A 14,108-nucleotide genomic window follows, 5' to 3' on the forward strand; every position below is an offset into this window, starting at 1 on the left:
TTCACTTGCAGGGAACCCAGGCCTACTCATAAGACCAAGGAGATGCCTATGAAAAGATTTCTGATCAAACTAGACAGACTTTACATCTTTGAGTTCTCCTTATCCTGATAAGTCCATTTGACTACCTCCTCTCCCCTTCTCCCACCCCCCCCCCCGGTCCATCCCTTTTCCTATTTAAATGGACGATGACCTCCCTAAAAAAGCTGGCTTCTCATCATTCTAGACAAATAATGTGTTTTAAGTCATTCACAAGGGATAGAGAATGCCCTGGAGAGAAGTTTCTCCTTTCACTGGTATCCGTCGTCCTCCACAAAATCATATATATATATATATATATATATATATATATATATATATATATATATATAATGTATTCCAGACTTTTCCTTGTCCCAAGAAAAGGAGGAGGTTGGAGACCAATAGTCAACATACCCTGGAGAGAAGTTTCTCCTTTCACTGGTATCCCTCCTCCTCCTCAGTCACACACACATATACATACAGATAGATATATACACATCTATATATATATATATATATATATATATATATATATATATATATATATATATATATATACACACATATATATATATATATATATATATATATATATATATATATATGTGTGTGTGTGTATACAGTTGCTCTCTCTCATCATTCAAACATTGCTAGAGCAAGGCACAGTAGAGCCAGTATCTTCACAATATGTGGGAAGGGGATTCTATTCCAAACTCGTTGTCCCAAGGAAAGGATTAGGTTGGAGACAGTTCTCAACACCCTTCTTTTTTTCCTCTCACTTGTTAATACAGGCTTCTTCTCAGCAGGCACTCTTCACTCATGTGAAATTCACCATAAGAATCAGTCTGAAAAAGTCAGCAATGAAACCAACCCAAGGCCTAGGGCCCTGTTCATGGGATGTAGACTAGACACCATATTTATGCAGGCTTTCCTTTTGCCAAAGTGCAAAGCTTAACCTTTTGCTTTTTCCTTCTTCTTCAGTCCTGTACTGCAAGGGAGATCTTCGGAGCACTGGTATTCATGGCAGCAGCCATTCCCATGGTTCTGTTTGTCAGACTCCATATGACAAAGATTCAGTGGTATCTGAATTCCAACTGGCACCAACATTCTCATCCCCTAGACACAATGGTCCCTGTCCTGCCTTGCTTAAAGAAATTCTGTGGTGGGAATCGCAGGTAAAGCTAAACCCAGGTCTCCCCTTCAAACCACAGATGTTTCAACAGATGTTGCATGGGGCGCGTGTACGGGCAACCTAAAAATTCAGGAACAATGGCCTACAGATTTAAGGAAAAAGCACATCAGTCTAAAGGAGATGAGGGCACTAATGTGAGCCCTGCAGATTTTCTCCCATTATTGAAAACCAGGTCCATTAAGAGTGTTCACAGACAACACATTGGCCATGTGGTACTTAAACAAGTGGGGGGGTCAACAGATCTTAGTCCGTGCAGACCGTCTCTTTAGGCATGGTAGCAGGCCACAAAAGCAAGCAGTTTACATTCCCTCACAGGGGTAATGTCCTGGTAGACTTCCTGTGCAGATTAAGGGATGATGCCCACAGTGCTGAACATGGAGATGATCTTAGATGTAGCCTAAAATGGGTGTGCAGCAGTAGATATTTTTCTTCCTTCCACCCCAATCACAGGACAGTGTTCTTGCAGATTTCCTGAACTGATCAGGGGAAGATGCTCACAAATGGATACTTAACTAGACATAGTCCAGAAATGGATGATGCCATCGAGAGATTTTTTTTTTCTCCTTCCACCAGAAGTAACTCCCGCTCTTCTGCACTAGGGCATACTGTCCTCATGCTTGGAAAATTAATGAAGTGCCCTTCCCCTGGAATGAGAGTTTCTTGTATGCCTTCTTTTGAAGACAAAAATACAGAGAGGCTACCCAAAGATTTTGGTTTTAACTTCATATTGACCAAGGCAGCATGGTTTCTTCTTTACAACCTAGCAAGGGCCATCACCAGCAACTTGTGTCCACAGTGGACTTGTTCACACAGCAGAAGGGCTTACTACTGAATTTCAACCCATCATCCCTCAGCTTAACATTATAGATAATGATTCTGATCCCTTTTAGACAATTTTCTGAGGATGTGCTTAAAGTTCTCAGAGGCAAGAAAACCTGCTACCAGAAAATCTTGCTTAGCAAAATAAAAAAAAAATACAACATGGAATTGCCCAAAATATCAGAACCCACTTCAAGCTGATGCCTCAGTGGTCCTGTCATTTGTGTAAGCTGTTGGAGTATAGCCTTGCATACTCATCTGTTAAGGCACACATTTTTGCCATAACTACATGTCTCCCCCCAAATCTGCCATCCCTGTACAGATTAGAGGTGAAACCGTTCTTAAAAGGTGTACTTTACTCAGAACCTCCATGGAAAGCTTACCCCCCTCCCAACTGTGTGCTGGAAAAACTCATTCTCCTTCCTTTTAAACCAGCAGCATCTTCTGCTTCTCTCAAATTCTGTACAAGAAAACTGTTGGTAACTCTTACCTCTGCCAGACGAGTGTCCAAACGTGTTCTTAATGGTCATTCTCCCTGCATGTCTAAAGTCATAAATGACCTCTCAGTCAGGCCGTAAGCCCCAGAATAAGAAAAAAAATAATTAAATGTACGTTCTCTGGATGTACATAGAGAGCCCACATTTTTACCTAGTCAAGACCAGGTTCTCCGGTTTGATCTTCGGCTGGGGTGCCTTCTGTGTGGAGTCTGCATGTCCTCCCTGTGGTCTCGTGGGTTTCTTCTGGGTGCTCCGGTTTCCTCCCACATCCCAAAGACATGCTGTAGGTGGATTGGACACTCTAAATTGGCCCTAGGTGTAAGTCTGTGTGTATGCCTTCTGTGGAAGGATGGGCGCCAGGCTGGCAACTCGACACTGTAAAACTCCACTGCCAATCATGAGCGGACAGGTGATCCGCTGTGGCGACCCCTAACCGGGAAAAGCCGAAAGAAGAAGACAACGACGACCAGGAATATTCACAATTCTGGCCAGTTTTCTCTTTCCCCGATTCCAAGTTAGGAAACCAACTTTCTAAGCAAACTATTGCTAACTGGATTTCTAAATCCATTTCCTTTTGCTACACTCTACATGGCAAATGTTTACCTTCTCCAGCAAAAGCTTATTCCACTAGAGCAGTTGCCTCTCTGGATCCTTTTGCAAGAAGATTGACCCTAGAACAATTTTAGAAGCAGCTACTTGGTCTTCTGTGCACACTTTCCCCAAACATCAGAGTGGATGCCTTTTCTAACTCTAGAGCTTGTCAGTCCTCTCTGGATTACTAGACAGTTTTTTCCATTCCATTCACCCTTCACATCTCTTAAACTTTGGGACTCATCCAACAATTTGGGATAGTATTCTTTCCATCCCTACCTTTCCCTTTTCTGATTCTTCTCTTTCCTCCTCATTGACTGAGGGGGATCACTTTCTTTCTGCTTATCCCCTCTTAGCTGACCAGTTTAATTTGTTTCTCAGGCTTACTGGCTTGGAGATGGTTTGAGGATTTACATTCATACGTTTACTTATGTACCCTTACGCTAAGGGCCTCGGTCATAATATGGACATATGGCTCCGTGGAAGGTTTTGGCTTTGGTACCCGAGTCAGATGTCCAGGTTATTTACCGAGATAACTAACAGTTTAATTGGGTACTTTGGTCATAGGACATCTGCTGTTACAGTAAGTTCTTACACAACTGTACTTTGACACTTGCACAGATTTTATCTCTCATCTCCTCTCGTGTGAAAAGCAGTAATCATGCTGTCAGTAAATTAACTTTTAGCTTTAAACTCAACTGAAGCAAACAGTGCAGCAACCATAAAAGTTCCACTGGAGAAGAAAAAGCAGCAAATGCACTGCACTTTTAGAAATAATATGAATATTATTTAATATTTTCTGAGTCGAGAACAATGGTTATAGGATGTGTGTGCAGCTTTAAAATTTCAAACTGAAATTTGGCGCCAAAAATGTTATTTAAACAACTGTGATGCAAGCTATGGTGTTCTGAGGAAGCTTGTTTTATTCAAGTGAAAGCGCTTAACCATTCTTTTTGTTGGCATTACAATAAACTTTTGTTCACTTCTACTTGGTTTCACTGAAGGTGTTGTGACTGTTATGAGCATTGAATAGAGGCGAATTCCCAAGACACAGAGACGGAATTTTGCACACAGTGCATTTGCTGCTTTTTCTTCTCCAGTTGAACTTTTAACTTTTAGCTTTAAGGAAGAGTGCAATGGCTACATTTTAATAAGTAAACCGAAGTGTGCAGCGTTATATTTCCTCCCTGTGTTTGCATGCGTTTCCTCCAGGCACTCCATTTTTGTCCAGCATTCCAAATATATGCAGTAGGTGAATGTGACTCACTGAATTGGTCATAGGGCTGTGTGTGCATGTGAGTGTGTGGTATGGAAGAAAAACAGGAGAAAGACTAGCCACCTGGCAGTGTGGAACTTGGCTGTAAATGATCACCAATGTTAAACTGATATCCTGACCCTATGTGCAAAACTGAGAAAATGGGTTGTTAATGGATGGGATATTTAATGCATTAAAATATTAAAACTACTATGAATGTAACTGTTCATTTCTTGCAGTTTCAGACTTCATTGAACTACTTGCCAGCTTCCCTTTAAAGGCCAACTATATTGCACTTTTCCTGATAAATTTCTTTCATCTACAGAGTCATCATCTCCAACTAAAAGTGTTTGCTAATGGGGAAAAAAGTACAGCTAGTAATGTTGCAACAGAAAAGCCTTTGTAGATTTCACTCGAAACGCACTCATCTGAGGTCTCATGATTAATTCCTTCCACCCGTTTTCTCCTTGTCTTTTGCTAAAATTGTAGGTGCTAATGGAAAAAGAAACTGTTAATAACTTTGCAAATGCAACAAATAGCTACTGTTTCATGCTTTTCTTCATTTTCTCTTGTTTTGCACGCCTGCTTGTTTAAATGGAATCCCTTGTCTGTATCGTAAATTAAGGATATTATTCTAGACATTCACCTCTATAAAATGGGAATTACCTTTCAATTCTGCATTTAATGTAATCAGTGCACTTTTACATTCCCCAAGAAGCACGTAATTTTATTATTTTTATCTTGCTTCTTTCCACTCTTCTCTCCTTGAATGTAAAGCCTGGATACATTAGTTAATAAAATGTACTTTGTTACTTTAACAACATCTCTGGTTGCATACTGTACAAAATTTCTTTACAGTATAACATGCAGTTTACATAATTAAATTTGCATACAAATATTAAGAGCAAAAGCTTATTTTCCTTACAGTTGGTTCTTCAGTATTTCAGTATCCTCTTAAACATGGACTCAGTGAAGCCTGTACTAGTTTAACATGGTCAGTAAAATTCCAGTTTTCAGATATTTACTGTAGAACCACAGTTCATATCTAAACTAATTCTAATCTAAGAATCCTTTTGTTTCTAATCACATCTTGCAAGTTGTCTGAAATACTGTACTTTATCACTTATAAAACCACTTTCTTTTTTATTGCTATTTTTTGTTTCCAGGTGGGGAAGAAAGCCAGAAAAGAAAGAGGAGTAAGCCTGAGTCTTTTCCTACAGCAGAGGACATATTTGCTAAATTTCAACACCTGTCTTGCTTTGATCAGCATCAAGTCACTTCTCAGGTATGGTCTAATGCCCTATTTATTATGATCATATAGTTTAAAAATAACATAGTGAAGCACACAACTTGCGTGAATGCATGTTTTTATGCTAATGAACTACCCTTATCAGTTTGGCTGTGAGTAAACTCAATGGCATGTAAATACCTTTTAACTTTAAAATATATACTACACTCGGGTCAGCACTATTGTCTTGAAGTCTGTCTGATAATTTTACAGTAGAGTATCATTTTTGTTTAAGGAGCCTGATGCAGCATTTATATTACTACAGTCTGTGTTCATATGTTTGTCTTTTCTATGGCAGTGGGTGATTAGGGTTGCCACCTTTTAACAAGGCCAAAGTGGGACATGGGGGTGTGGCCAATATGACACTGGGCACACCCTCAGCATGACATCACCAGAAGTGTTAAAAGAAATGCAGTATTACAGTTATGGATACAGCACTGTGAGGTTATTACAGCATACTGAAAACTCACAAACAATTTAAATTAAATGAAGCAAACACATTACTCAGTTGTAGCAGTAAGTAACTTTTCAAGGAAAAAATGCACTACTCATTATAAACAGTTTATTTTAAAAAAGTAAAACAATCCTTCATAAACCAACCATGACTGTTCTGAAAGAAAAATAAAAACATACCACACACAAGCTAAATGTGTATAATTAAGACTGTTTTATTGCAAATTAAAGCTAAAGCAAAGAAAAGCAAAACTACATACTGCACACTAGTACACTAACTACATTTCTAAGTGTATTTTGCATTTGATTTTATGCCTTGAAGAAGGTCCCGGTTTGATACAGTATTTGAATAAAATAGTAAAAAACAAGAAGGTAGCAAACCCTGTAAGTATTCCAGAAATAAAATAAACCAGGTGCTCTAAAGGACCAGAACTCGTTTCCACAAAGTGTTTATTATTTTACAGTTTAAAACCTTTAAAAATAAACTGCTGTTGTAAAGAAAAAAAAAAAAAAGAAAATCAAACCAGTTTAGCGTTTTCATCTGTCAAATGAATGACACAGGCTTTTATATCCAGAATCACACCCTTAATTGAAAACAAATCATGAAGCCAAGTCATGCATTTAAAGCTACATACTCAGCTAGCATTTACCTTAATTAATGTATGTTATGAATGGTTTCAAAATAATGCATCCTAAATAAAACAGGTAAACATGATATACATATTTAACAAACTGCTTGCAGAAACCATACTAGAAACACAACACACAATCACATGTTCTTGCGTACATTGCATCAACTTGCATTTTGCCAACTTATATTTTTCTTGATCTTTCTTTTAACTCACTGGCAATACAAACTGTTTCATTTAAGCCTGGTGGCACAGTGGTATTGAATCTCACCTGCCAAAGCATTTCTTTATGTAACAACTTGTTCTTCCAATCCCCACAGTATGCCACCAAATCAATTTGTTGTACAGCAAAAAATGTAAATTTATCAAACCCCACATAGGTGAACAAGTGGCTAGCTAAAGCACTCTTGTTGTCATTTTGCTGGATGCTGTAAGCATGCTGGTAAATACGCTGATTAAAAGCGTTATTGATTTTGCCAGTGTAAAAAGCTTGGCATTGTGCACACAGCAAAATAAATCACTCTCTCTGTAAAACAATTAAACCTTCTTCCCTTGGCATAGTCCTTGATTTTGTCATGTAGCCCCCCTTCATAGCACCATTCAGCATGCCACATTGATTGCATCTTCCACATCTAGAATTTTTAGGAAAATTATCCATCCTGCATATAGGTTTATTCTCCAAAATACTTTTAAAATTACTCTGTCTTTTAAAAGTGAAAGTAGGCTTAACCTCATTAAATCTCTGTGTAGCCTCATTACTACTTATAATAGACCCATTTTTTAAGGTTATCTTTTGTATTTCCTTGTTATCAAGTGAGTAATGAAAAACCATGTTAGTACTTAAATCAAGGGACTAGTTGTGAGCAACAACATCTGAATTATTATTATACCCACGTTTAAAAATGTAGCCATATAAACCATTTCGTTCACTACACACATGTCCTGCCACCTCATCCACCAGGACACTTGGGTAATTGCATTCCAAGAACATTCTTTTCAAAAGAGTGAATTCTTCTTGGCACTGGTTATCATTTGATGTCAGTCTAGACACCCTAATAAAATGACTTTTTATAATGCCTTTTTTCTGATGGTATGCATGGCAGCTAGAATAGAATTAAAACGAATTGCAATAGGTGAGCTTTCTAAATATCTCTGTTTCCAGGGTTCCATCTGGTGAATGTTTAATTTTAATATCCAAGTATGCAATTTCATTGGCATTGACATGGTAAGTAAAATCCAGAAACTCGGTACAATGTTGCATCAACCCCAACAATTCATTAAATTGATCTATACTACCTTGCTGCAAAATTAACAAGTCATCTAAATATCTATAATAAGCTTTGCAAAGCTTAGAAGGTGGAAACTTGGACATTAATTTCCACCTTAACAAAATGCAATTTGCAAAAACAGGGGCACATATAGCCCCCATGGCCACCCCAGAACACGGTTTATAATATCCGTTGCCAAAAAGCAGGAAATTGTCGGACAAAATTATTTCCATGAAATCATGCATTAAATTTTCATCATTTTCAGTTAATTCCCCTTAGAGTTTAACTATCTCATCAAACCATAACCTTGTTCTTGTGGGACGACAGAAAAACTTTTGATGTCACAGGTAGTAAAATAATGAAAATCATGATCAACCTGCCTTATTTTGTCAAAAAAATCCCATTAATCACAAATATGTCCAAAAGGTTTAAACAAATTTTTAAGTTTTGTATCAACAAATTTGGCCAATGGCTCAGTGATGGATCCTGCTGAAGCCACAATAGGTCGTAGAGGTGGATCTCTGAGGTTCAAGTGTAATGTCAGCATGCCAAAAATTCTCAGGATAACAGGGTCCCACACTCTTAGTAACTCGTATAAATCTTGTGGCAACTGTTCAAACAGAAACAGCTCTTCCAGTGCTATTCTCACAGCCCTATAATCAGTTTTTATCTCATTTAATGAAACAACACTATAAACAGCATTGTCAAATAACAAGTTGAGCATTCTTCCCTTGTAATCAAAGTTGTACATAATTACACGTCCTCCACCTTTGTCAGGGCGCATACATTTAATGTCTACATCTTGTGTAATAGATGTTAAAATATCCTTTTTATAAGATGACAAATTATAGTAACTGTATTGGCACCTTTGTTGTAATAAATCTCTAATCTCCTTTTCACAAATCCATTCAAAATTGCGAATATAACGAGGTGCAATGGCGGATTCATGACACTTTTCCTTTTTAAATTGTCATTACATGCCCCCACCCTGCTACCATCATTTGTGCCATACAAAATGTCAAGATTTTGTTTTCTCGTAAAGAGCTTAGTCAAATTGTGTGCTCAGTGTTTGCCCTTCATGAGGGCACAAAGTTAAACCCTTTTAAAAAAAGGATATGGTGTACAGGCTCCACTATAAGCTCAGTAAAATTGTACATATTTAACTGTTTATAAGATGTAACTTTAATAGTACATGAAGAGCTGGAATACACAACCTCAGACATTATCTCCTGCTCTGGGTGCTGTTCCTACCTTGTTGCCATCTCCCTTGCCCTCGCATATTTGTGGTTTATTTTATTTATTAATATTTGAATAAAAGTCACTACATTTCATTTGGTAATTTGTAGTCATCATTAGTTTGGCTTTTAGCAAGTTCACACTACATCAGTTTCGCACATCTGTCCGTTTAGTTTTCACCAAAGAAAAAAAAACTTTCCGCAGATACTTTTGATATTGGTATAGGTAATGCCCTAGCAATTACCGGATATAGTGCGGTCAGCTCAGGCCCGTCTCTGAAAAGCTTCAGCCACTTATGTCCTGGGGTCAAGCTTGTGGTACATAACTGTTAGAGCAAGGGCCTAATTGACAAGTAGTCCCTGAAAAGATGGTCTTCATCTACATCCTGCAGACTCAAGGCAGTGGTCACATTGAGTATGTCACTGAAAGCAAATGGCTCATAGATATAATGTAGACAGTGTAAACAGGTAGTTGTTTTCAGTATAATCAAACCACTGTTCTAAGTACTTTACTGCTATCTCCAAGAACACAGTGAAGTCTCTTCAGTTTAGTAGAAGTGCTGTCTAATGTGCTCATAAGTGCCATAAGTTTCCCTCCAAAGAAAAGCACCTTCAGCTCTTGCCTGCAGTTTTTGCTTCAGAGACCATTACACAAAATGTTTCCATGGCAGTAAGTGCTGATTTTTCTAATGTACTTCTCTGTGCATTGAAATCCGCAAGAACAGCACTGAGTAAGTGCAAATAGTACTGGGGCAGCATAGGCAATGCAATCTCACCATGCTCATGAGCTGAAAAGTGCTGCCATATCTGCTTGGGGGGGGGGGATCTCCTTTTCTCCCTGGGAGAAGTAGTAGGGCTGGAGCACTGGGAGATTTTTCACTATTTTTCCAATGGCTGGCAGTAGTCACAGCCACCTTGTTGACACGTCTTGACAGGCTCTCAAATCCCATGCCACAAAACTCAAAGAAGTTTTTTAGGTCTCGGGTCCTTGTGTCAGAACCTAAGAAATGGCTGAAAAGTTTCATTACAAATGCTTGCACATCATACAGTAGTTGTGCTGCAACTTTTTTGGCTGCATTGTGAATGATGTGGGCAACACAGCCTTCTGGGAATGATGGGCACTTTTCTTTTAATCTGGTATACACACCAGATTTCTTCCCATAGTTCACGCTGGCATTATCAGTCCCATATGCTGAAAAGCTGTTCCAGGACAAAGAGTCCCTTTCCATAATGTTCGAAATCTGCTGTGATATAGCCTGTGCAGATTCATTGGGGCCTTCATAGAAGTACAAAAGGCCATTCATCACCCCTTCTTTAGAAAAATACTTCACAACAAGTGTAAATAATTTTATATTCCCCTTGTTAGAAGCATTTGATGAAATTGAAGTGCCTGGTTTTTGACGGTCATGCAGAAGGCGTTCCAATGAGTGTGGTCCCAAAACATTTTTGTCAATGGTTTCAGACTTGGTTCTTCCACAAGATAGTTTCTTTGCAATGTCCGAGTCACTGTACAACTGGCTGGCCAACTTTACAGTCCAAATTGTTATAGGTAATACTGTGCTTAACAGCATGGAACACCTCAGAGGCTTCTGCTGCAATGATCCTAAGTTCTGGTCCCTCAGTGTTTGTGTTCCTTGCCCACTTTGTCATCAGGTGACTGGATTTTGCTTGAAGAATGTCAGTCTTGTTTTCATTTGCCTCATGTGCGACAGTTTCTTCCACCTTGAGACACTAGTAATTTTTTCTTGCAGTATTTAAAGATGCTTTTACATCACTGCATCTCTTGATCCAGTTCAGTTCCACTTTCCAAACATCCTGCCACTTGCACATTCTCTTGTTGCTGGTTGACTGTGATGAAGTTGCTCTCTTCATTCTTGAATCTGTACTTACCTGATATGCAACATATTTAGCAAAACTGTGTTAGTAGGGTGCAATAAACATATTGCTGCATGAAAGAACTGGCTAGAAACACTGGCACATGAAATCATTGGTTTGAAAAAGACTGGCACCTGAAGATCATAAAAGCATTGGCATATGAAACATGAAACAGTTTAATGTTGTTCTTTGATGTGAATTCACTGAAGACCTGAGAACGAACTGGCCGTGGCTCTAGATGATTGCCACTGTTAACTGGCATCCTGACGACCCCGTGTGCAAATATGGGAAAAGGGAGTTTTAAATGGATGAATACAGACACTGGCAGTTTAAAGAACTGGCTACAAACACTGGCATGCGAAAGAATTGGCTTGAAAAACACTGGCATGCGAAAGAACTGGCTTGAAAAACACTGGCATGTGAAAGAACTGGCTTGAAAAACATTGGCATATGAAAGACCTGAGGAATGGAGCAGAAGAGAATTAACATTACAAACCATTTTAAAAAGGTAAAATAGTAAATGAGGTAATGTAGGGGTTATTTTGGCCATTGAAAACTTGGACATTAACACAGCTTGTAGAAAACAAAATGCGTTATTTTTTCCTCCGAATATGCCCCTCACCCCTCAAGAAAATAAAGTTAAACACATTTTCACTGTATCAAAAAGCCAGTCTACAATGAATGAGAATGCACAGTGGACACCATAGACCTGATTTACCTTTTGACCACAGCAGTTAAGAAAAAAGAAATAAACGTATAGCACTAATTTACACAGCACAATGATCTATTAACGAACAGACCCAACAGCAGCACTGGTCGTAATCGGACTATAATGAAAGCATTACACTGTAAATTTATTGATGGCATCACTAAAAACAAAATACAAACTTTGCCACTTATAAAAGCAAGCTATCCTAAAACGATGACATGTTTTAGCACAATCCCAAATGCACGGCATTAACTTCTGAACATGCATCCACAAAAAAAAAAGGGGGGGGGGGAGTACGTAAACATTTTATCTTTTAAAAGTACTTCTTGCAAGAACAGCTAAAATAAGCTGCAATGGCAGCAGACCCCATGGATTCCTTTTACCTCAAAATAGCAATTAAGAAAAATAAAAATAAACCTTTAACAGTAATTTACCCAGCACAACGATGCAATAAACAAGCCCAAGTAAAAACATCACACCCATATTCATGTTGCAAGCAAAGCACGACATTTTAAATGTACTAGATTGCATAAAAAATAAAATCTGCGCATTTATAACTGTAAATGAAAACTATCTTGAAACAGCTATGGCAAGTTGGCAACATGTACCCACTAGAATAATAAATGCATTACATTACCTGTTAACATTCCCCCTCAAAAGGTAGACTTCTACCACATGCACATTGATTTGCAAGAACTAACTGGAAAAATTACCCAAACAGTATATCCTAACTTCTTGAAAACAGGATTAAATTTCACACATTTCCACATGAAAAAGTGCAAGCTATCCTCGAATATTTTCTGTCTGTAAACAGAAAGTACCCCGAAACTCTAGTGAAGCAGAGGCCGTCAGTTTATATCTCACTACATTTTTCTATACACACGTTTCAGCCTTTAAAAAGTAATGCTTCCAAATCATACCCAAATAACCACAACAATTGTAATTACACACAGTTTTTTATATCTTTAAAAACTACCACTTGGAAATCTCAAAATAACCACTGCACAGATTTAAATACTGCATACTGCACCCCCGTTTACCTCTAAACATTAAAAACTTAAATTTAAATAAAGCACAATATTCACATTTTAAATAACTAGAGCCACAAAATACTATTGACTGTTGTACTTACCACTGTTGTCTTTGCTGGGCTAGCTGGCTTCCTTCCTACTGGAATGGCTGGCTGGATGACTGGCTCCCTGCATGCTGGAGTGGCTGGCTGGCTAGCAGGCTCCCTCCCTGTCTGCTTCAGTAGCTGGCTGGCTTTCTAGATGGCTGGCTAGTAGGCTTTATGGCTGATTCAGTGGCTGTCTGGCTGGCTTCCTAGATGGTTGGCTAGCAGGCTCTCAGGGCTGGCTGCTTGGCTTCCTAGAGGGCTGGCTGGCTTCCTAGATGGACGGCAAATAATTTCAGTCCTTAATCAAATAACATCTGTAAAAACGCTAATACAAAACCGCTCTACAGCTGTGACCTTTGTAGGGCTCTTCCTAGTGGAATCCCCACCCCCTTCAATCCTTGCAGCCAATTGCTACCTGATTTGCACCACCCGGACCTAACAGGGAATACCTCTGCCTGTGGGTCTGGTTTGGTGATGTAACTGCATTGTCGTGGAAAAACAAGAGGTATTTTTGGCTTTTCCATGGCAACTCGGCTTGTATTGGGAAACGGGACTTTTAAAGTCCCACTGCTTGATAGTGCGGACAACGGGATGACATAGCTCTACCCGTGAGTGTCCTGCTTGACAACGAGACGGGTGGTAACCGTATGGGTGCTCCTCCATCTGTTCATGCCATTTTTTTCCAAATTAAGTTTCTGTAGTTCCCTGATCCCCAAGTACCAGCACTCCTATTTTCAAAGACATTTAATGGTTCCTTTCCACTTTTCCATGCTGTTTCTTGCAGTAAAATAGTTTGTAATTGTCATGTGTTGTAGTCTCTCCAAAAGTTGTCATGAGTAATGATTTCCTTATTAATGTTTGTGTCAACTTTGTAGAATGTACAGGTTGTCAGTACAAGAGTGTATTCATTGTTACTTCTCCTTTGTTATAGAAATGTTGCACAATATTGCTGTTTTTACTTCCAGGATTTCAGTTCTTTTCAAGGTTCTGTAAACTGAAGACTTTGCGGGTACTGTTTGCGGATGGTGCGGTGATGCAGCGGTTAACACTGCCTCACAGCAAGAGGATCTCTGGTTTGATTCTCAGCTGGGGTGCCTTCTGTGCTTGGAGTCTGCATGTCCTCCCTGCATTCCCATGGGTTTCCTCCCACATTCCAAAGACA

At 38.9% G+C, this 14,108-nt stretch overlaps 1 protein-coding gene across 1 annotated transcript in view; it reads left to right on the plus strand.

The window, feature by feature from the left end:
* The window catches only part of MED12 (mediator complex subunit 12), a 4,088,267-nt gene that overhangs the window by 1,698,442 nt on the left and 2,375,717 nt on the right, over nt 1-14,108 (plus strand). Inside the window, exon 17 of the mRNA XM_044054827.1 lies at nt 5,539-5,657. Within this exon, the coding sequence (XP_043910762.1) occupies nt 5,539-5,657 (119 nt within the window). The remainder of the gene's footprint in view (nt 1-5,538; nt 5,658-14,108) is intronic.

The sequence above is a fragment of the Protopterus annectens genome, chromosome 13.part0, assembly GCF_019279795.1.
Source record: "Protopterus annectens isolate FY-2018-M chromosome 13.part0, PAN1.0, whole genome shotgun sequence".
Lineage (NCBI taxonomy): Eukaryota > Metazoa > Chordata > Ceratodontiformes > Protopteridae > Protopterus > Protopterus annectens.